Source organism: Rhamphochromis longiceps, linkage group LG11 (assembly GCF_057381845.1).
Source record: "Rhamphochromis longiceps isolate RC_006_pf linkage group LG11, R_longiceps_female_GT1.1, whole genome shotgun sequence".
Lineage (NCBI taxonomy): Eukaryota > Metazoa > Chordata > Actinopteri > Cichliformes > Cichlidae > Rhamphochromis > Rhamphochromis longiceps.
Genome location: NC_140567.1, coordinates 8119240 through 8143799, shown reverse-complemented (window position 1 = coordinate 8143799; position 24560 = coordinate 8119240). Strand labels below are relative to the sequence as shown.

General features: G+C 41.3%; 1 protein-coding gene across 3 annotated transcripts in view; it reads left to right on the top strand.

Annotated features, from left to right (window-relative positions):
- The window catches only part of vps13b (vacuolar protein sorting 13 homolog B), a 302372-nt gene that overhangs the window by 249174 nt on the left and 28638 nt on the right, over positions 1-24560 (top strand). For all 3 annotated transcript variants that reach the window (XM_085422124.1, XM_085422126.1, XM_085422125.1), the window contains exons 42-47: positions 50-243; positions 1851-2032; positions 2389-2609; positions 2692-2823; positions 8247-8408; positions 22570-22725. In XM_085422124.1, the coding sequence (XP_085278250.1) occupies positions 50-243; positions 1851-2032; positions 2389-2609; positions 2692-2823; positions 8247-8408; positions 22570-22725 (1047 nt within the window). The remainder of the gene's footprint in view (positions 1-49; positions 244-1850; positions 2033-2388; positions 2610-2691; positions 2824-8246; positions 8409-22569; positions 22726-24560) is intronic.

Genomic DNA, 24560 nt, shown 5'->3' with positions numbered 1-24560 from the left:
ATATATAATTACATATATTTACTATATTTTTTACTTACTTTGCTTTCAGGTACCATGCAGTCTAGAGTACTGGGATGAGCTCCAGCAAACCTTTGTTCCATATCGGGAGTTCAGCCTATCAGAGAGCTGTGCCTGCCAGCTGCAGTTGCCCAGCCTCAGCCTCACCAACCAGCAGAAGGAGCTGGTGGCCTCAGACCTGTGGAGGATAGTACTCAATCATAATGGAGATGGAGATGAACAGAGGTGAGGAAATTTTGCTTTAACTGTCCATATGAGAGCGTGTTTATGTCTACACACTGGTATGTGTGTGAACCTACAGACCGTGTGCCGTCCTGTTTGAGAAAAAACAGAAGGAGAGTGCACCCAGGCTGCTGAGCACAAAGAAGTAGAATGTATCCCTCGCCCCACATCTGGTGTGCAGGAGCAGGGAGTGGGCTTGGAAGGCGTTCAGATCGGCCTAATGAGATTTCCCAGCACACCAAGTGCCTGTCAGGGCCCATCCGGATTCCTTCCTGCTTACCTTGAGTGTATCTAATCGAGGGGAAGCTCACGGGAAGCGAGAGTAGTCAGGCCCCCTTTGGCTCATAAGTTCTTAGGCCTGGCCTGGCCTGGGCTGGGCAGGGTTGAGCTAGGATGGGATGAGTTGGACGAGGCTTGCAAGATACTATAGCACCCCAAAGAGCATGCTTTTACTCCCTGCCACTGCTTCCTCTTTTCATTACTGTTACATCTTCCGACCTTCATCGATTTTTCTTTTTGTTCTTTTTTCTTTCCTTCCTTCTTTTAATCTTTTTTTCTTTTTCTCTCCCCTTATTTACTTCCATCTGGGATTTAGGGAACTTTTAGCGGAAGAGCGTTGCCGAGCCCACATTCTGTGTGGCTTAGAGAGCTCGAGCAAAACGGAGAGCAAGGAATAAGAAAACATGTAAGAAAAGCAACAGAAAAAATCTTCAGGACCAGATACTGTGTAAAGCAAAATATACATCTGTATTTCATTACAATCATATTCCGAACACTACATTTCCTTTATGTTTAAATTATTTGTCTTTTTTGATCAAAATTGATCCCCCTTTCCTTACTCCCTCGTTTCATCTGCCTTACTTTAGTTTCCACCAGAAAAATAACTTGGCTGCCCTGCCAACTGGAAGTAATGAAAATTGTCAACATATGATGCTTATCTTTTTAAGGAGTGCTCTGCTTGCACCAGCATTTTTCAGGTCTTGAGCGTTTCCTGCTGGAGTTTTTATGGTGGATCATGGTAGCAGCAAATTACAGAGCAAATGGTCATTCACTTCAATTACCTTCCATTCAACATCATCAACCATGACATGCAATTAATGTCCACGGAGGGCTTCTCCTGGAAACTGCATGTGTAATAATGTTCCTAACAGCGAGGAAGATCTTTCACATTTCACCTTATTTCATTTCTTTTTTTTGAATTCTCAGTAACTGTATGGCTGGTCTCAGTGTGCTTCCTGAGATGGATGTCACACAATTTGTACACAAACACAAAAGCATTCCACTCTTAATAAGAATCAGATTATTTTAATAAGTCCATTGATTTTCCTTTTTTTTCTTTTTTTTTTGTGACCATTATTTCACAGCTGGGCCATTGCTTTTGTTATTTAAAAAAACAAAGTTTGATAGAAAATCATTTACTGTTTTCTTTAAAACTGTCAAGTACTGAATCCCAGTCATATATTAGGATATTTTTCTCGATATTATTTCCGTATGGAATCATTTTATATTCACAGGGCGCTGTCAGTTTAAAATTTTCCTCATTTATTGCAGTCTCTTTAATGATCATTTGTAAATATTGTCGGCTTTCTCTATCAACATTTCCCTTCCAGTTCGGATAGTGAGTGTGGGTCCCAGTTACCCTGCGATCAGCTGGTCTCTCCGATTGCACTGGCAGCCTGTACCCGAGTGGACTCGTGTTTTGCACCCTGGTTCGTCCCGTCCCTGGGTGTGTGCCTGCAACTAGCACACCTGGAAGTTCACCTCTGTCATCACCTAGAACAGCTGGGTACAGGTAAGATTTGTAATATATCAAAACAAAATCTCTTCCAAGTCTGAAGTATATTGGGTTTAGTAAGAGGGATTACCTAGGTGTTCGAGAAGTTGACTTCCAAAAAACTCTACCTTTTCTTGTTCTGTGTTTGATCTCTCATGGTAGCAGTAAAGTACACTCAGATATCATCTGTTAGCAGCCCTCTGTTTGATTGACAGCTTAAGTGTCCTTTTGCTTAATGGAATTAATTGACCTCTTGTTTAAAACTCACATCTGTTCACATGTGGATTTGATTTACATTAATCCATTTTATGTTTAATCTTTGTTACTTGTTTCAGTATATTAAGTAAAAAAAATTATGTTTCTCATTCCTCCAGCTCCATCTCGACAGCTTCATCCCTTCCTGCCAGACCGGAAGTTACCTCAAGAGCAAGAGTTCATGGGGATAGGTGCTCGGCAGCCACGAGTCTTCTTGCGACAGTGGAGCTACGGACCACGTCATTGTCAGGAGTTCAGTTTTTCCTCTCAGCTAGATTGCAAGCTGTTGGAGTACCGAAACTTAACACACCTTCAGCTTCTACAGCCGTGTCTATTACAGGTTGAGCTCAGCTTTTTACATAGTTCTTCCGTCTTTACAAAAGTTTTTTTTCCCCAAACGTTGATATTCATTTGTATTTCAGGCCCAGGCTACAGCAACCTGTTGCCCCCAAAACACCTCTTTTGATGTGAATGTGTTTGTGGATCCAGTGGCACTTAATGTCAGCCAGTATGCCATCCACACTGTAGACACTGCCCTGCAAAGCTGGCAACAGGTAACTGCAACACTCCTCATATACTACACCAGATATTTCAGCTGCATAACAAACATATTCCAAAGAATAAAATAAGAATCAATTAAAAAGTCAGCTAAATTGTCGATTATAGATTATTGATATTGCTTTTGGTGATTAAAAATATTGTGTAATTCTGAGGGTTCTTAAAGCAGAAGTTATCATTCAGTGTCTCGTCTAATGTACTTAAAGCTAATGTTGAAAGCAAAAGAGGTTACATTTTCTTTTTATAGCCAAAATTTCACCACTGCAAGAGGAAGTGGCTGCGACCAAAGGATTAGTGTTACGTCCCCACTTAAAAGTCTAGGCGATGAGGGTGGGGGACAGTAACAGTTAGATCCAGGTGGAATGAAAAGAACTCCAGGCAGAGGTATTTAACATAAAATAGATCTTTATTGTAGGCAAACACCTCAATAATCATACAAATGGCAAGAACAAAAGGAGACAGCACCGCTGCTTTAATGAGAAATCAGGGAGGTCAACCCAAAGTGGTAATGACCACTTCAACAAAGAAAGCAACAATAAGGCTTCAACAGAAAGAGACAGCAACGCTGCTAGCAAACAATATCCAGGCAGGCCACACAAACTAATGAAGGCCGCCGTCACTCATGGGCAATCACTGCTCAGTTAAACACTACTCACAAAGAGCCACACACCAGACGGCTGGCCACACGCAGCAGGCTGTCCTACACCTAAGCCAGTAGCACACTCTGACCAGCACAGAGGAAATCCACCAGAAACCTCTCCCTTCTCCTCCACACTGCTCTTCTCCAGCTTATATCACCCCTGAGGGTAATTGGTTGTAACGAGAGCAGATGAGCAGCAGGTGTGACCTAAAGGAGAAGGCAGGGGCAGAGGGAGGGGCCAGAACGAAGGAGGAGGAGAGGGAGAAGACAACACCACGCCCACACACTCCCACAGCCTACCAGGATGTAACATTTAGTGATACGATGGCTTTGGTTAGAACATGTTGGAGGATGATTTTTTCACTTGTGTATTTAAGCAGTTTGGTGCATTCAGACATTTACATTAACAAGGGATTTCCCCTGATGTTTGATTCTAACATTAGCCTAGGGTTATTTGATTTAGAGCCAGGGACTAGTCAGTCTGTAGAGGAAATTCTAGAAAATGCATGTACATTTAGAAACTATGCCTTTGTCCCAGATGGAGTATCAGCTAAACAAACTAATAACGAAGTAGATTTCATGAGAATGGTTTTGGTTGGATGCCAGTGGTAATAAAATTTGCAGGATGGAACTGCCTTTCTGTTTGCTGTAAACTCTGACTAAGTGTGTCTGTTCTTGGGCTTCTAGTGCTTCTATGGTCCTCGTCATCTCTCAGTTCCCAGCTCTCAGCACTGCCTCTGGTAGCCAGGATATTTGTGTGTGAAGTGATGCCCATTAAAACATGGTAAAACTTGAGTGGTGACACCTGCCAAGACTTCATCTGGCCCTAGTCCTCCACCCACTTGTCTATTCCACACGCACACAAACCCACACACACACATGCTGGTTTCCCTGGTTTTGTATGTTCTATCATTGCTCTGCTCAGCTTCGCTGTGCTGACTCATATACTGGTCTCTGGAGACATGAGGCACTCTCATAGTTTTACATGCATGCAAAAACTCACTGCCAGGTGAAAGAAATAATAGTTCTTGTTTTCCTAGGAACAGCTGTGGTTTTTTTTACCTGCATAAAATAAAATTAGGCATGCTATATAGGAAACATAATATTAAATGATTGTTCTGTGTAGCAGCTTTAATACCTTTGTTTTCACTCAGGGGCATCACTGACTCATCGAAAGCGCTTAACCGACTGTGTTAGGTTATTGGTCATATTTGACCCATGGCTTCATGATCGCATCATTTAACACAAGCTAGTTAATGTTCCCTATTTCTGCTGAGTATTTTAGTCATAAATAAGACTTGAGAGCATTAGTCTTATTAGAATGAAAGGTCATATTGCAGCTTTACTGGAGTGTTACAGACATGTTGGTATCCGTGCTGGGCTTTACCCAACATGCCAAGCGTGATTACTTGGGTTATTAGTTGGTCTTATGATCTCAGGCGCACCTCATTTGATACTGACTGTGTGAATGCTATCTTGGCTCAGCGACTTAAACCCCCAAACCGAGCTTTACAATGCATACTCACATAAATGTTGGCTTTAAAGATTGACTTTGTCAAATACAAATACTGAACTCTGCATCTACACGTTCATTCTTAAATGATTAAGTTTGCTGTGCTGTCTTTATTGGTCTACACAGCAGCAGCCTTGTAACTTCTACAGAACCTTTTAACTACCTCTAGCCTTCACCACTTTGCTGAACACAAGGGAAAAACACTGTAATTATAAGGCAAATGTGCTGCATGTGGCTACAGTAGTTCTGGAGTAAGGGGGTAAACAGAGGTCAAGTTTGAAAGGCAGATTCTTGAAAAAAAAAAAAGTTCTTGTCCACTTCAGTAGATTTGAAAACTTCCTTGATAATGGAGCATTGTTTCCATTTTTGGGGTTTCCAGTGAAAGAAAGTCTTGTATTTGATGACAGAACCACTTATGGGTGCAATTAACCCTCTGACTGGTGAAATCCTGCACTGTAGGGAAAGATTCTTTAAGATAACATAAGATTTGATTTGATAGAAATTCTCTTTGCCCATATTGTCCATGTATGGAAAAACGTGAGCCAAGCTAAAGTGTAATCAGGAAGAGTCAGAAATATTAAGAGTGTCTGACCTTCTACAGCAGAAGAAGGTATCCTAATGTGTGTAATTGTTTCAGTGATTTTCATGTTTCCTTGTGTCAAGGCTGGCAGGCAGGCCTGTTGTGATGTGGCCTGCAGGGTTAGCATCGAAACATAGAGAAGATTCTTCAGCTACAATTGAAACCTCATAATCCAGACGTGGTCATAGGAGACCACCGCAACCAGAACAGCTGGAGTACTTCCAGATGCATAGCACTCGAGTGTAGTATATGTTTGTGATTTTCACTCATTTAGCAATAGTCGGTAATAATACACAGTTGTAGTCATGGTAAATGAAGTGCTCTTGTTTCCATAATAACATCACAAAGGATTTCTGGCAATCGCAAGTCCACAGGCCAAATAGCGTCTCATTAATATCAACATGAATGTATGTTATGGCTGTTGCAAAATACTGCATGTCCCCAAGTAAGCAGGCTTACTTTCGCCCCCCACCCCCAACCGAGCTGCTGTTGGCTCTAACATCCGTTGAGCCTTCACTGAGTTTTGTCTTAATATAAAAGAGATAAGAGACTGAGGTGTACTGGAGTCTTTTGGTTGCTTGGAACCAAAGATGAGGAAAACATGATTTTTTTTATTATCTTTCTTCATATTTCTGCCTCTTGTCTTTGCACTCAGTAGTCCCATGTGCCCCAAACCTCAGCACCCCACCACTCTAACCTCAGGCCCCATGGCCCTCTATTTTCAATTCTCAGCCCCCAGCTCCACCATGAGACTTTGCTCTGCCCTAACCCTCAGACCCTAACCCCAGGGAAGTGGCTTTGGTGGAAAGCCACACAAAAGCCCAGTAGTATTTACACACTCTGCTTTCTCACAGAACATTCACAGACTGTTACATGTGGAATTGAGACAACAACAGGAATTTTCCCCCTGTTCATTTTTTTGGGGGGGGGGTTCTTCCCATATTTGAACGATTCTCTTCTTGTCTTTGTAGCCGGAAAGAAAACGATTCAGAGATCATGTTACTGGTTCTTAGGCTCTGGTCATGTGTACAGAAATATATTGGTGATTTTAGAACTGATAAGTGTTTCATTATGTTCATTTTACAGGTTTCATTATCACCTCAAAGGTGTCTTGTTTCATGAGTGTTTCTTTTAAATGGGTGTCGTTATTTACAATCTGTTTTCCAGACATTTTATTGTTACCTTGTTATTTATATGTAAGCCATTGTGCAGTGCAGATCCGGGTTAGGCTCTGCGAAAGCTAGGTCATTGTATCTGGGTGGATTATGGAAACTGGATCCTTTGATACTGTCGACGATGTTTGAAAAAGCTGTCATCTTGTGCTTTTTAACAAGATATACGTGTTGACTGTTTAAATATCTTTGTCTTTATATTTGTCCGTTTAACTCGGAGACAGTCAGCGAGTGAATATGATTACCGGAGGAAGCTTTTCTGATGTCTGTATCGCGTTGCCTTGTGAATCAGAGGAGAAAGACGATACCTTCAAAGAGCGGGCTTAGCAATGGCATCTTAAGATGGCAGCAGGAAGTTTGTAAATCGCAGTGTCACATTGGAAAGGGAGCACAGATAGTGTTCCACTATAAAACTGGAAATGGATTTAAAGCCACTGCTGCAGCTGTCCCATCTATATTTTGCTCTCTCTACCTCTCTCACACACACATCTATCATCAAGTGTTCTTTTAATGGTGTAAACTTTCCCATCCGTTTTCAATAGCATCAACAACCCCAGGACCCTGAACGTGCTTGGCAGTGAAACTCTGAGATTTTACTGCCAGCCTCTTTTAACCATCAACCATCACTCTCCCCCCCACCCACCCCCAAGCCATTTAAAAGTATACAGCAGGCTGAGGTCCCTCTTTGTTGGGGTACTTGAGGAGTTATTGAGAAGTTGTCTGAACTACATTCATGTGCGTCAAGAATCAAGGAGGAGTGTGCAGAAGAGATCCCATCAGAGCCCTAAGAGCCTTTGGAAAGAACTCAAGTAAAGCTTACCCTTGCACCCAAGCGTTCCCTATCCAGCTCAGAGCCATAGTTTGTGCTGTTTTGAATGTGCTTGAATTCCTGAATGCAGGAGAAACACCCCACTCTCTCTCTCTCTCTTGGTTAAACCATTGTTTTCAATAGCAGACAGTGAGCTCTCCCTTCTTGCATGCAAGGTGACGTATGAGTGGACAGCATCCCTGTATGACTCGCAAGAATTTCTGTGCGGTTCAGTGTTGTAGGTGGGCCAGACTCCATCATATTGTTTCCTCCAACACACACACAGTATAGGGATGATACTTACTAACAGGAATGCCTACACAGCAGCCCACTTAGTTTCCAGGAGCAAACTGCAGCATTTAGCTGTTCAAAAAAAGGATTTTTAAAAATTTAAGGGATTGATAAAGTGACGGGCCTCCTGGAGAGGTCAGAGGTCAGATTGGTCCAGCTGGAATACCTGTCAGGCTATGATGAACCACTCCCCATTTAAAATGTTGTTGTCTCCTCTGATAATATCACTAATTTCCTTCTTCATTGTTAAGTCTATAAATGCATGCATTGTTGACACATGTATATGTGTTTTGACACCCACAACAAATGCAAACTGCCAAAATAAATGCATTTTTTTAAATGTCCTTCCTCTTCCTTCTCCTTTCTTCTTTGTCTTCCCACCTCATCCGCTCATCTCTCTCTTTTTTTCTGCCAGAATGGAAACGCAGAGGCTGAGGAGCTGCTCTACAGCCACTATGTTATTTGTAATGATACGCATGAGACACTGCGCTTTGGTCAGGTGGACACTGATGAGAACGTGCTCCTGGCCAGCCTCCATAGCCACCAGTACAGCTGGAGATCCCACAAATCCCCTCAGGTAACATGCGCACACGCACACCCGAGCAAGCATACATAGCCCATACTTAATGAAATGTCTGATGACCGACAGACTTGTTTTGGTTGATTTTGAATAGAGCCATGCACACATGCATGCTCCTGCACACAAATCTTTTGGACATCAGCGGTCGTCATAAAAGACAGGAACACATGATTAAGATATTTACTTTGGAACGCAGAGCGTTAACATTGTGCAGAATTATGGAAACAGTGAGCACACACACTCTGAACCTTATATAAATGGACACCTGAATACACACATACTGCATACATACGTACAGTACATATGTGTAAAAAGAATGGCTCACACACAATTTCTGTGCAAAAGTTGTAAGAGGTGTGTATACACACACACCAGACACATCATTGTGCAGCGGGTATCTGTGTGTTTCTGTCAGTGTTCTCAGACAGTGCCCTGACAGCATTGTTAAAGAAGATTGATTATATTTAACCCTTTGTGGTTTTGAGGTTGAGTGGAGGGTGGGCTGGCGATCTGTGGCATATGTGTGTGTTTGGTGCACACATGTTTCAGGACCCCCATGCGTTCCACAGCGAGTGTGAGAAAGTCAAGCTTGAGAAAAGACATGGCCATAATTGCTCGCAGTAAGTCAGTAAGTCAAGTTGTATTAATCATCGACCATGGTTAATCTGTGCTCTTACCTCACTCTTGCTTACAGACGCACGCACACACACGCAGTGCGTGAGTGGCAATCTGGCATATCAGCACAGTGAACACCACATTTAATTCCTGCAGTGAGTCAAAATGACCTCGGTATTTTCAAGGATATTTTGGATGAAAAATTGTCCGAATGGGCCAAATGTCATCATAGATGAAGAATGCGATTCCAAGATAGTTCTGTCATGTGTTATTCCATCATGTGTTTGTGGTATATGAAATATGTGTTCTCAAGATGAACATGATTTGTGAAACTAGATAAATAAGAAATAGTGCAGCTTTGCCAAAAACACTCAGCTAACTTTGAGCTTGACGATTAAAAGCTTGCCAATGTGTCCGCCTCAGCAAATTGTAGCAAACACTCCTAATTACATTTTGGGGTTATAATAATAGTGACACTGATAAGGAAAAGGGTTGTATTTCTTTAATGGTTACTTGGAAGTGGGTTTTATTTCACTATTACAAATCAGTTTCCAGGCTGAGATGTAAGTGGTTTTGCTGTTTTGCTTAAGTCCCACGATGCCGTGGAGCATCTAAAACGACTCTGACCATCACAAACCATCATCTTCTAGTTTTCCTCTATCTGTCAGTCTGCTCGTGACTTCAACTCAAGATCTTCTGTCCTCTTGTCTGCGTATCCCATTTAACTGTGTCCAGTTTTACTGTTATAGGGTTAGTATACATATACAATGTGGAAATTGTTTAGCTATAACATCCTACCACCAAATCCTCTCTCATTCATCCCCTAACCCTCCCCCACGCTGACAAATACTCTAACCCTGCTCAGCATTGAGGCACGGCGTATCACTTTGATTTAACTTTAAATAACCACGCTATACATCAGTTCCACTCCACTTTTTCATGCGCTGTCATCACCATGTTCTGTTGCTGTAACTTTTCAAATTATATCCATTAGCACTTTGCAGCTTGGGAGCCACGGTACAATTACCTCACTCATACTGGTTATACTTTAATGCTATGCATAGTTCTGTGTCTCTTCTTTCCATGCTCTGGAAGGACCCACCAAACACAACCCAAAATCCATTCCAGGCCTCACACCCTGAGCCATAGGTTAGCAATCATTCCCTTGTTGCTGGCTCAGTCCTGGTCTCTCTTTATTCCTATATGAGATCAGTATACCTGCACAGTCTCTGGCTCCTACACTGTTTGTAGGTCTCACTTAGACATTGTGCCGTTCTCATCCCAAATGCACAACTAGTACTTGTCCCTTTCCTTTTCTCCTGAAGTTAGTCATCTGTTCTGATGTTCACATCCATACTGGCTAAGCTCGTTGGTCCTGGTGCTGACTCCCTGTCTGTCCTGTGTCTGGCTAGAAGGCAACTTTGTCCTTTTAGTTTCCATCTCATCCCAGTAGGTGTTGTCGATATGGTTGATTCTGGAAGGGAACTACTCATGAAGGCTTGGCACTGGCTGTTCCACTTCCTTTCTATTTGGTCCATACAGTTGCTTTTGTGTTCCACTCAGTTTGCTGACATTATCCATGGTCACATCTTTCTGTCTAATTTGACTCTGTCCAGTCTCCTAACAATATCATTGCGCCCTTACTTAGTTTTACAATCCAGTGTATCAACCCTCAAACTACTATCCCAGTTTTTATGTATCTGTACATGCAGTATTGTCTTTCCTGGGAGGCCAGGGGAATGTCGGTGAGCAAGGCCATTGACCTGTCCTCATGGTTTTGGTATGATGTGTGTGTCCCAGTTGAATTGTCCCCCAGGCAGTCACACACTCATAAGCCACAGCTTCTAATATGCTTTTGTAAAGTAATCTATGCCTGTTCCTCTCTCGAGCTCCCCTGAGAACACACGAGACATGACGTCTTCTTGAATAGAGGAGGATGGGTAGAGAAAAAGATTGTGGAAGTGATCACCTGGGAAATATGAAAAATTCAAAAAGAGAGTAGCACAGAGTTGTCAGAGGGGATATTGCACAGCACTACTTGAGAAAAACAAGAGGACATGGAAAAATGGAAGCAGGGGCAAAAGATGAGCCATGCTCTCAACACTCCTCTACAATGGCAGCACCGCCAGAAACATGTCTGCTCACTATCTGTTCTGTTCCTCCCACCTTTCCCATTTCTCTTTCGCTTTTCTGTCTGTTGATGATGCACAAGCAACCCTATTTATCATGAGTGCATTGCTGCACCTGAAGTCTTCCCTTCCTGTCTCCAGTTCATACATATAGAAAGAGTCAGAGATGGAATAAGGCCATTTATATGATTAGACAGGCTGTTGTTTCAGCTTGAACTCAGACAGCGAGGCATATTTAAAGTGCCGCAATCTCCTTTATATTGTTCCTGTACGAACGAGAGGTGTTTAATGTGTGTAATCTTGAGCCATCTAACCAATGTACACTTCATACGGTGTTGTCATACCTTCGAGTATCTCGCTTTTCTCCGAAGAACACTAAAGTAGTGTGTTTTCGTAGTGAAACATGAACCTAAGCTCAGGTCAGACTCCCTCTCACTGCTCCTCTGTTTCTCTCCCTTCCACTTTCTCTACCACCCCATCTCTCCTGTCATTCATAACCATGAGACTTATTAAAAGGGTCGATTGAGGCAGTCACGTCCTTAGAGCCCACTCTCGCCAAACACTTGAGCAAATTCATACCCATGTGTGGACACTCAGACTCACACATACATACACACTGTAATAAAATGTTTCCTAAGGCCTGGAGTCTGTCAGGCTTCTCAGTATAGTCTCTCCCTTTCAAGCTTAGCATGCCTTCACACCCCAGCATTTCCCGGCCAATGCGAAAATGTTTATAAACACATAATTTCCCTAATTTTTATATGCAGTGTACCATTATGTTCTGCGTGTCATGTAATAGAGAGAGAAACGGATAAAGGAACACATACGGTTAAATTAATACATCTGTTAAAAACCTTCAGGATGGTCATGCATACAACTACACGATCTTTCTCTAATTACGTACAGTTTATATTTCGCACAAACACACTCACCATCCCCACCCTGCTGTTTTTCAAGGCTCTGGCGTGTGGTGTGGATGGTTGAAATATCTGGCTGCTCGTTACAGGATACAGCCTGGCTGATGGAAATCCCTGTGGTTAGTGTGGTTAGCAGGGAGAGGGGCGTAAAAAGCCCCCTGGATTTGAGAAGGACTTTTTAAGTGCCTACAAGGAATATTCCCTATTTGAATAAATTGTGATTTACTCCATGAGCAGGCTTCTACAGTAGAGTGTCTCTGAATGCATGTCTTTGCGTGTTAGTGTGTCTGTGTATGTCTGTGATGTATGGTGTTGCTCCATGTGTTAGTGTTTGTGTGGAAGTGTCAGTGTTGTGTTGGCCGTGCGTGCGTGCGGTTCCCAGGGGTAATGTGCGGAAGATAGCAGCCCAGGACTATTAGTTTGCGGCGAGATTGGCCGTGTTTTTGGAAGCAGGCATGACAGGGTGGTATTTTGGGTGAGAGTGTGTGTGAAAGAGAGGCAGAGGAGATTGAGAGAGCAGTGTTACATCAGTGGAAGCTGTGTGTGAACATGTATATATGAATAGTTGTCTGTGTGTGAACCCTGTTGCTCATGTGTCGCAGTTTTGTACAAGTGTTTTAAGTTTTCAGAAGGGTTCATTGTTTGCTGTTCGTCATTCAAAAGAAACAAATCTCGTCCTTAAAATGTGTCTGGTGTTTTGCTGGAATCTATCAAGACTCAATGATTAAGAAACACTGCCCTCAAGTGAAGTGGTTTAGTCATGCTGTTCATCCAACATTGCCACTTTAACTGCAGTTGACCCTGAGGGGTTATCTCAGCTCCGCTCAGGTTCACCCACTTGCAGACTGAGCGTGAGGAAGCTAAAAGAAAAGGGAGTGCTCTCCGTCTTAATCCCTGAAGACAACCCTGACTCTTTGTCTATCCTTAGATCTGTGTTTGGTAATCTTTTCACACTGACTTTTGCTTGTAGCCATTACCTTAAAATATAAATAGGAGAAGAAAATAAAAAGTTGGAGATGAACACTGAATTATGAGAAAAGGTTTATCCATTTAGTAACACTGAGTTACACAAGAAGAGATGTTGCAGCACATTGCTAAACATTCCTCTGTCTAAAACAATAATACTTTTTTAGTCCACCTTTATTTGTGATGGTAGATTTGAAATTCCTCCCCAGGGTGCTTTAAACATTTGTGTGTTTGAAACCAGTGTCATGCTGTAACATTTCTTCTTCAGGCTGGAAGTTATCCTTTTAACTTGTATGCTTGGATATACAGATACTGTTTCTTACATGTATTCATGTGCGTCCATGTCAGCTCACTAACACTATCAGGTTTCATGATGATCAGCTTGTGCATACTCTGTGGTAGTCCTGGCCAGGTCCACACTGAACATGACACTATGCGAGCCAAACTCACGCACTTTCCCAGTTTGTATGTTTATTTATTGCAAGGGTTTTTTTGTCTCGCTATTGCTGTAACGTCTTGTAATTTCTCTGTATGGATGGCATCCATACTCGTGAATATAATGATGCATATATACACTTTGCTCATTTCATCAGCAATTCACTGTTGCGTCCTTTAAGGCAGCTTAACACAGTTCTTTGGGGATTTACTTGTATCTAGATGCCACAAGGAATTACATCTACACTAATCACTACACCTAAAGGTCAAAGGTGATTAGTAATCTCATGTTCCCTGAATGGTTAAAAAATTTCCTTCCAGACCACAAATCTTACACTTTACCTCCAAGTTTCCTTTGCCTTTTCATCCCACCAGCAGTTTCTTCTACAGTTGGACCTCCAGTGTACAAGTCTAATAATTCTCAAAGGTATATCAGTTTACTGTGCGTATTAGTGCTCTATGCCTCAGCATCCAGTAGGCCCATATACATATCTCCTCTAACCCATTTCCCTTCTTGCTCCTTTTTAAACTCTCAGGCAGGACAAGAAGCCTTTTTTATGTTGAGAAAGTTTTGCTTTTGTTAGTGTTTGTTTTAAGGAAATGTCACTGGAGGGATGAAACATTTATCCCCAGCACTGTTTGTTGGGAGCACACTTGATTAGTGATTAAAGTGGTATGTCTCAAGAAGTTGAACCTCAACCTCAGCCCCTGTTACATTGCACAGACAAAGAAAAATGTTTCTGCAATCAGTGGTTGCCAGTAATTTTTTGAAATCACTTACTTTGAATATATTCTGGGGAATCATTATCAGCTTTCTGCAACCCACCTTTTGGTCTCCGTTCAACTTGAAAAAAAGTACTACATTCATCAGCTCTACACCACGGCTGCCAAAGTCAAGATTTTCATGAGAAATACAGTGAAGACGGACTTCTCCTTCACCACATGTTTTCTTTTTGTCTTTGTATATGTCATTCCTGTTCTTCCTTCCAAATTCAAGCAAGGATTTAGGGGAGTCTGTTTTTGCATTCTTACTGACACTCTTGGAGTTTTTTATTATGATTCCACTCATGTAGACTAATGTCTCTCATGACACTCTTTGTGTATAGACTGTATATTTGTATAATTCTACTGCCTGTGTAGTCTGTCCCAAAGGAAGCTTTTCCTCTGATATTAAGACATTAATTTAATTACCATGTTGATGAGCACTGTGCACATTCCAATGTGTTAGCAGTTTACAAATTATATCAATTATATCATCCTCTACATCAAATCCTGGGCCTTGAAATGACAACAAAGGCTCTTAAGCAATGGCGTGCAACCCTTTTCTGTGCAGCAGAACCGTTACTGACTGATCATCACATGAAAAACGCGTTGGTATGTTTCGATTACCTTGGGCCACATGTTGATGACAGAGTTTTTTCCACTTGGGATCCCAGTTTTAACAAATATACCAGCCGCCATTGTGCTGTGATTTCAGGTACAGAATAGGGTTCCTCACCACAGCTGATGTTTTTATAAGGTGTGGAAAGGATACAAGACAGTGGAGTTAAACACTGATAAAGAATATAAACCATTAAAAATGTTGACAGTGTATCAAAAGCCTTTTGATCTTTGATCTACACTAAAATGCTGTTTAAAGCATTACAGAAGCGTTAAATCCTTCTCTTAAACAAAAAGGTAATTAGTATTACACTCAAAACACCAAATGAAACCTCCTCACTCAAGTCCCAGTTCGTTTTTCTTTTTCACTAGAGAAATGGAACATTTTGGATGCAGTAATTGTGCAAAATGGCACTAAAACTAAGTTTTGTTATTTTGATCAGCTCCTTGGTTGAATGCACTTGTACGACTAACAGTATTGGTTTTATGTGGCCTCTATGGTAGGACGTCATCCAATTAATATGCTCTTCAATCCTGAGGACATCACTCCAGACAGGTTAGCTGTCCTAAAAGAGTTGACCTCAGTTAGCCCCTCTTTCTGTGCTTAATGCTCCTGAACCAGCCTTCTTCTTGATTCTCTACTAAAGCAGACCATAGGGGAGGTGCAGGTGAAGACTGTGATTATTAAGGTCCCTCTGGTGCTGCTCTGGGTTCAGCACCATGGACAGCACCTGGTGCTTTATGGCTAGTCCCACAGGAGCACCACTGGGTTGCGTGGCTGTTTTATCCAAGTGGCCTCACACACATCACTCAAGACCCTGAGACTCGGAAAGGCCTCTTTTCACCCAGAGAACCGTCGCTCACTGGATGTTTTCTCTTTTTGGATCCTTCTCTGTAAACCCAAGAATTGGTTGTGTGGGAAAATCGCAGTAGACCAGCAGGTTGGCCTCACCATGTTTACATGACTAAATGCTTTGAGTTGCTGTCACATGATTGGCTGATAAGATGTTTATCATAATGGGCAGTTTTAAGTAATAAGGTGGCCAGTGAGTGTATATAGACACTGAGGTTTATGTCCTGCTTAAGGGTTTTTAAACGTTGACTTACATATCCCAGTGCTGTGCGGTTTTTATCCTCCTCTCAGACAGAGCTCCTTTTGTCAGTTCTCTTCATTTGGTTCAAGCACTTGCCGTGTCTGCATCTCCTGGAGACTTGAGGCCCTGCATGTCTAAGATGCCTTAGTAAAAAACCAAGGGAAAACTATTGAAGTATGTTAGTCAAGCATAAATCTCTTAATGTCCCTTCTGTAAACCACGGACCCACACAGTGTCTTTTCTCTGAAGCTTCTTCGAGCTCTCAAACCGCTTCTTAGACTTGCAAATCTGAGCTTTGATGTTGTGCTGCTTTGCTTCTTTTGTCAGAAAGAGGGAGCCAAGGAGGAGAGAAGCATTACAGACAGCTGTGTAGCCACCATAATTCCCTCATGTTACATGGGTTAGCCCTCACTGCCCTGGCATGGATGCTGTTGTGTCTTTCGCTGTCGTAATTCTCTTTTAATACATATTCTTTTTTTAAAGGGCAAAGTAATACGTATTCTTTTGTTTTGTTGTCTGGATAGAAACCTGTTTCTCATTTGTTAGGTGGCCAGCTAGCTCCCTGGTCCCAAAGTAATTTCCCCAGACAAGATGGGCCTCTGTTCCACATCCCTCTTTTTTCATCTCTGTCTGTATTATATTAAATAAGATAGGCACTACAGAGACTTGTCAAGCTATTTTTAAACTTTTGTCACATGACATTGAATTCACATGATTTTAATCAGCCATCTAAGACATGCCGCAGCTTCCTCAGGCCTTTTATAGAACCTTGTGTGCAAAGCTACTGGTGTTGATACCTCTGCTCCACATGTCTCAAATCTCCTATTATAGTCTGAGAGAGATGAAATAAAGGAATGGCATTAATGGGGAGACAACCATTGACCACTGCAGCTTTGTCAGCCTGTCTGTGTAGCATCGAAGAATGCCAATTGCATCTCCGCTGCAGACATAGACTTAATTTGTATTGTGTGCACCCAAGCACATTCCTGTTGAGGACAATAGACAGATAGGGGTTATAGTGGCAAGAGTGAGTCATTCTGTCTAGAGTAGCGCATGGGTCATAGGGTATATGGTGTTTTTGTGTGCACATTCATGTGAATGTCTCTCTAAAAATCTCTCTCAGAGAGAGTGATTTTATGTATGTTTTACCGTTTGTGTTTGCCATTGATTCCTATGTTGGTCCTGACACCCACATTATCAAAGCAGACACTTGAGTGTTTGCCATATGAAGTACGCAATGAGTCTGTGTTTACCAGGGAGTTAACAGTCAGTCCTTTGGCTGTGACTGACAGATCTGTTACTGTCTTTTACAGGAAAGTTTGTTGGTAATGATTTTCTCCTGGGAAAAGATTAAGCGATGAACTGGGCAGTAGACATGACATCGTTCCCATTAGGGAGGCTGATGGTTTGATTGACTCATTGAGTATAATTTACAGTTTAGCAAGTTGGGGGTGGTAATTCTCAGAAGTTAACACCACTAAATGTGTTGGTCATATGTTTGGCTTCTGCATCTAGTTTCCATGGTAATCTAAAATGTGGATGATGTGATTTCAAAACGTTTACATGGTGTTGATCTTGTATTAAGACCATACTTGGTCTCAGTGATATTATGTGTGGTTTTTAATTTCATCCTTCTGTCCACTCTCTCTGTTACTTGCAGATTAGTCATAATTTCACCAAACTCTTTGTTTTGAAAACATATGTCAAAGCACCGTTATTAAGTTTAGTGGGTGCACAGTGCCTGTGAAGACCTGTTGTTTTAAAGTTTTTGAAGCCTTTTTTATGCAGGCCATCTGTGGCATTAAAACAGAAAAGGAACTTGCACTGACTTAGCATTAGGGAATTTACTTCAACGCAAGATATTTGCTAATGTTACCATACTCATCTGGTTCACTATAAAACCAAATTCAGCTTGAATTCATTAATTAATTCAAATGTCTAAAAAATTTACTGATATTTTACATATCATCCCCCAGTAAATGAATAGAACAGATGAACTGAGGTCATTTTAAAAATAAGGATTGGATTTAATACTGTGGTTTGTGACTGCCTGAAGTCTGTCAACCATGGATATGGTGGGATGTTTCCACCCTTGAGATGCTTGGATAGGCCTTCAGTTAGGCAACCTTCAGTTCCTGCCTGTTTGTTGGTCTCTTTGTCTTTAGCTCTTCAGTACGTAAAATCTTGCTCTACTGGACTGAGATTGAGTGACTGACTTGGCCATTGAAAAATACTCAATTTCCCTGCCTTTAGAAACTTTTGAGTCTTTTTTGCAGTTTTGGGTCATTATCCATTTGCACTGTGAAGAGCTGTCTGATCAGTTTTGCAGCATTTGGATGAATCTGAGCACAGAATATGGCCCTGTACACTTAACAGTTGATCCTGACACTTTTATCAGACGTCTAGTAGCGTTATACCTCTGGAAGTCATACAAGCCCATATCAGTCTCTGTGTCTCCAGGTGTCTCTAGATTGTAGACTTTGACAATGACGGTGATTTTAAATGTTTTTAAATTTCAACGGACAAGCACTCCTGCCTTGCTTGCCCTGGTAGAACATCACTGGACCTCACTGTATATTTACTTTGGTTGAATCCTGTGTAGATTTAACCCGAAAGTCCGGTTCAGTGTAGAGGCACTGGCACTTCTCATTGTGGATTTTTTGGATGGAATGTATTGCTTTATCTTCGTTTTTGTTTTGTTTTGTTTTCTTGAATGTGGTAAAGTAAGTAAACAGTGGTGAGGTGATCATTTATAAACCATATAAAACTTCAGCTTTAATATATGGGGAAACAGTGACATCCCACACAGCAAGTAGCCAGTCTGTCACTGAAGTTTCCAAAAAAGGCAGAAAAGAAAACACCGAACAGAAGATGGTCAGATTGTCATGTCCCAAAAATGCTTCACCAAGCCTGACCGTTTCAGTCTTCCCAAAAATCGTAAGACATCACCAAATAGTGTGGTCATTTTGGAAAAATCCAGAACACCCATATTTGACCAGTACAACTCAGTTACAAAAACATTTAAGCGGCATGATCGAAGATGTCAGAGTAAAAAACAGAGTTAATGTAGTTCAAGCAAGAGTGACTGAACCTATTTTAATATCTGTCAGATGAGTCATCACCATGGAGCCGAGCTGAATAATCGGTTGCTAAGTTATATTAGCATATTTGGACAAACATGTCACTCATCATTTTGATATAACTGGGATGTACTGTCAGACCTAAAGACACATGACTAACTTACAGTAATTTCCAAACAGTCAACACAGGTAATTGTTTGATTATTTTAATGACTAGAAAATATGTTTACTTAAAGTGTTTTATTTATCTATCAGGTCAAATAAAATTTGAGGAATTTGGATAATTGCTTGTATTTTGATTATGTTGTGACTTGAAGCCAGAGTTATTATTGGAAACTAAAAAAAAAAACAAGACATTACCTTGGTTAAAATCTACGCACCATAAGTGACACATGGCAGAATATTTAGAGTACATCAAAGTGCTGTCAGAAAATAGCAATAGTTTGTTAACATCCACAAACTTTCAATTATTCCCATGAAGATCACTCTTTTAGCATAGTTGGAGCCTTCCAATGTGCTGGAGTGAAGCAGTGTCCATCATCAGCCATAATCACACTCTCCCCCTGAGGATTAAAGGGAAATGAAGTGAGGGTGAGATTTCAATTTCACATTTCTTTCACACTCAATACCCATCTTGGGGAATTATCACAATATAATAAATGGGTCTTCAGTTGTTTTTGGACAAAAAAAAAATCTTCTGCTTCGGGCCAGCTGCTGAAAGTGAGTGTTGGAGTTTCTTGTTAAAATATTTATTTCTAGATGAGATTCATATTTAACTGCAGGCTACAGCACAACCTCTGGTTTTTGTGTGATATTTTGTAGAGTTGACATAGATATAAGAGACAGTTACATGTCCGGGGGGGGGGGGGGGTTAACAATGACCCTTTAACTTTTACTCAGTTGTCAGTTTATTTCACCTTGGCATACCGGCCTTGTCTTGTCAGTTTGCATCACTGGGCTTTTCTCTCATTTCGAGCCCTGGGGTGTATGTCATCATTTTGTTTCGTGAGGTCAGAGATCTTCAAAGTATAAAGCAGTTGTTATGGTTTGTCAACATGCCTAGGGTTGCCACAACTCATATGAAAAAAAAGTATAAAAGATGAGCTCTTTCTCTATTTAGGGTAATCTCCACGTGTTACAGTCGTCTTTTGCTTTTATTTTGCACCTTGCTCCCTACAGTATGTGTACCAATAAAATTCTATATAAAACGATACATAAAGTAAATCAAATTATTAAGCTAAGTTGACTAATTAAAGAACAGTGTGATTAATAAAAAAATTTTTTTGCCTTAAATAAAATCTTTTTTTCCCCATAAATGCTGAGTCTCTATTCAGTTGAACACTGTTGGTGTAAGGCGAGGCTTAATCCGTGTGTATAAATCGGTCACATGTGGCTGGCTGGGTTTTCTGTGTCACAACAGTTGAATACGTCACAGAGAGGCAAAACAACTTCTTATTTTTCATTCTTGTTGTCCTTACACATCCAGTTCATATGTGTCACTGCTGTTTTTTTTTTTCTTCTACTGCTTGAGTCAGAGACATGATGAATTAAAACAAAAGCAGCAGTAACTGTTTGAAGTCTGAGGAGAAATGTTATTATGACTTCTTCTTTAAAGGTCAAGTTGAGCCACAGGCATGATAGAGTGCACAGAGACCGGGGGAGGAAGGGACAGAGAAGGTAAAGCAGAGAGAAGTGTTGAAATTGCAAATCCATCCTCACACATGGTGCTGACGCACGGCAGAGGTCTCCAGTGGCTTCACCATCACAAGATTTGCAAGGTTTGGGCCGTTATTGTCACCAGTCTACTCTAATGAAAGTATTATAATATAAATACTGAGTTCTAATCTGTAGGACCTGAGGTGAGCTTTGAAGTGAAAAGGTATCAGTATTAAGTCATGGGAGTAGAATGCCAAACACATTACAGTTCATTTCTCAATTTTCCTCTGATCACAATATTCTTAGCTGGGCTTGATTATGAAATTGTGTGTAATGTAGTAAAGGCTTGGTTCGGTAATATAGTTCTCCACCTTAAGGCTTAAACTTAACCTCTGCCACCTGGCTGTTAAGACCCCTCTGAGTACGTGCACCAAGTAGGAGATCTCAGAAATGTAACTCATTTCCACGCAGCTGACAGCGAGGATGACAGATCTTGTAGAGAGTGAATTCAGGGTTTGATTAAGAATGTTATTGTAAAGAAATCTGTCTTCAAACACTAAGAAAAGACTGCAGTGCTGAGAAGCACATAAGGTCTTGACCAAGGTCCCCCCGTGCCCTTTGACCTCAGGAGTAATTTGTTTTTCTTTAAACACATTGAGTAAATGTTCAGCATGTTGAAGCAACTACCCAAAGTGTAAATGTTCGAATTTTCAGTGTTTCAGTCTGGTCGCTACTCCTCTGGGGGATCACTGACCCCGAATCTCACTCTGCTGCTTGCCCCCGCCCCATCTGTCTTGATAGTCCCATGACATGCTTTGTCTTTCTCATGTTTTCTCCCCTTCCTTTTCAACTGTTGCTAGTTTGATGTTGTGCTGGCAGCAGGGTTGACACAGAGTTTCGGTGCTGTAGAAAGTCAGCCCCCTTGCCTCGGGAAGGGGAGAAGGCTTTAGATCTCCTTCTGTATTTATGATTCTGCTCCTGTATTATGACCAAAATCTCATGAGAAGAATCATACTGTTTGACAAAGGAGTTTCCTTATCATGCAGCTTTGAGCAACTTCAGATAAGAAGTGGACAGATGGTCTGTGAATAACCTCACTGCAGCACAGGTGTGATGGGCATTTGGCCAGACCACTTGGTTTTTGTACTGAATGTTTGTGGATTTAGGTGGAGGCAGCACCCAGTAAATGCTGCATCACTGCATCATGCATTAATTAAAACCCAGTCAGCTAATTGCAGTGTGTATTTTGTGTATCGGTGAAAGCAAAACAGCACTGTTCGGGCTGCCTCTTTACATATTTTTAGCCCTGCTACCATGTCGAGGCGCACAGTTTAAGGAATTATGGGGAAAATGGTTGGGGGGAAATTGTCACCACTCTAAAGTTGTTTGACTGTCAAAAGAAAGGAAAGCGTCTGTTTATTACTGTTATCCTGAGCCTGTGTGTTTATACCAACCACACACATGGATGTGCTCCACACTGAAGTGATGGATATGCAGCTCAAATGGTTGGGGGCTAAAATATGTGCCTCTTATTTAGATGTGTGGAGAAAAGAGTCTTCCACATTCAACCGCACAAGTACACACGCACAAACAATCTGGTCATTACACACACTGCTGTAATAATCTTCCACATCAGCTGTTTTCCACCAGCCAGTTTATTGTGTGCGACCTTCCATTTGTGCTTCCAGCAGCAGCAGGCCTGTTCGGCAACAGTAAACAGGAACTTTGTTGTTCTTTTCCCCCCCTACCAGAATTTCCCAAACAGAGTCCTGTTGTTTACTTGCCTTTTGATCGGGGTAAATAAAGGGCAAGAAGGCTAACCTCTGATGTCTGCTAACTTCTGTCTCTGTTTTTGTGTGTATGTTCTGCTCTGTGCTGTCCTCCAGCTGCTGCACATCTGCATCGAAGGATGGGGGAACTGGCGCTGGTCAGAGGCCTTCAGCGTGGACAACGTAGGGACTCTGCTTAGGACCATTCAGTACAAAGGACGCACCGCCTCTCTCATCATCAAGGTCATACAGCTCAATGGTGTCCAGAAACAGGTACTGTCACTTTTTAGTAATTACTCCTTTACTGACTTCTTTGTTTGTAAAGATTGAAATAAAAGAAATATTACTCATTGGCCATGTAGTTGTTATGGTGGGTATTTTCCGATGAAGGTCAAAGGCTTCCAGAAAGTTAAACATCTTACTTTTCTTGTCGTTGGATCAGAGTTAATGTGAATAGATTTTAGCAGATCTTTATAATTAACTGCAGCGATAAAAGGAAAGATGGTGAACAGCATTACCAACCCCCAGATTTAATTTGTAGAAGATTCCAGACGCAAGACTCTTTATAATTGACAAGCAATGATTTATGGCCCAGATACACCGCAGTAACAAAACAGGACCAGAGTTCTCAACATAATCAAGAATATAGGGATCCTGCAGATTATCTTGCTGCTAACCTGTTAAACATTTACACTGAAAGCAGGAACATGTTTGCTGCATTACGCCTGTTGATTTCTTCTATGTGACACAAAAGCCTGGCTTTTTTCCCAGCACTCATTTCAGGATGAGTGCTTTTTAATCTCCTTTTTTCCCCTGCTTTTGTATGTTATGATTTAGTAGTTGCTTAGCTAACAACAGACTGTCTTTGTCAGTTTTTGTAATCTGTTTTAGAGCAATAAAACAAAAGCTTATGAACTTTAGGCCATCCAAAAACACAATGTGTCCCATCAATCCACAGAGAAGATCACAGCAAATCATAAACCAGCATAAACCAAATACATACACCAACTGTCTTTTTTTTTTTTTCGCTCTAAGAAAAGGAATGAATCATGCTGGAATTTTTCCACAAATAAAAAGCAGAGTCTTCATATTCCTGAAAATGCAGAGATGCCATCAGATTGTAGCTGTGACACTTTGTTATGTAAACAGTGTCAAGTGTCACACACATCTCCCACTCATCCTCCAGACAAAACAGTCTCGGCTTCTCACATTCCTTCTACCATCTGTCCCAAACTTTGATTACATCTTGTTTCCATTGGATGCAGTGATAGAGTATGAACATTGGTCATATCCAATTCACAACAAAACCCCCAGAACGGGACGGCAGCTGCCACTACAGAGAAACGCATGAGTATACCTCAGTCTGGGTTTTCTTTTGGGAGGGTGGGGTTCGTCCTCAGCGCCACACCATGTCCTCTCTGTTACCCTCTTTCTTGCTTCTCTATGGTCTTTCATTGTCACCGTTTTAGTGTTCATATTGGCACCTATTGTTAGAAAAGTTTATAAAGTGTATATTAATCTCCCTCATACAAGCCCATGCGCACATGCGTCTGCACATGGATGCGTGATTGGGAGAACACTTGTAAAAGCACGTGCATTAGGCCTGCTACTGAAAATTACTGTCAGGATCACTTAAGCCATTGATTATTTTTTGATCAGTGGTTCATCTTTAACATGGAAACAGTGAGTAAAGCTTCATGTTGTTTCCATTACAGTGTGTTCAAAAAGAGAGGTGAAACAAAAACAAATTTTCTATGTATGAAACCAGCTTTCTCTCATTTTTGGTATGTGCTGATATGATAGTCTGTAGTTAAATGGAAAAGAGAGTTTTTCACAGGACTTACGAGCCATGTGCTGTTAATTAAATGGTCTTGTTTAACTGATCATTGGCAGCTCCGAAGCATTCATTGCTGCAATCCTCCCAGAAGCAGACATCCCAGCAAATTCACCGAGTGCAGTGGTTGAAGAACTACAAAAAACCTTCAAAAGCTGTATCTCAAACTCTACGGACATCAATTAGCATGTTAAAGGTTAAAGTTCGTGACAGCACAATTAGAAAAATACTGAACACGTATGGTTTGTTTGTTAGGGTTGCTTGGAGAAAGCCT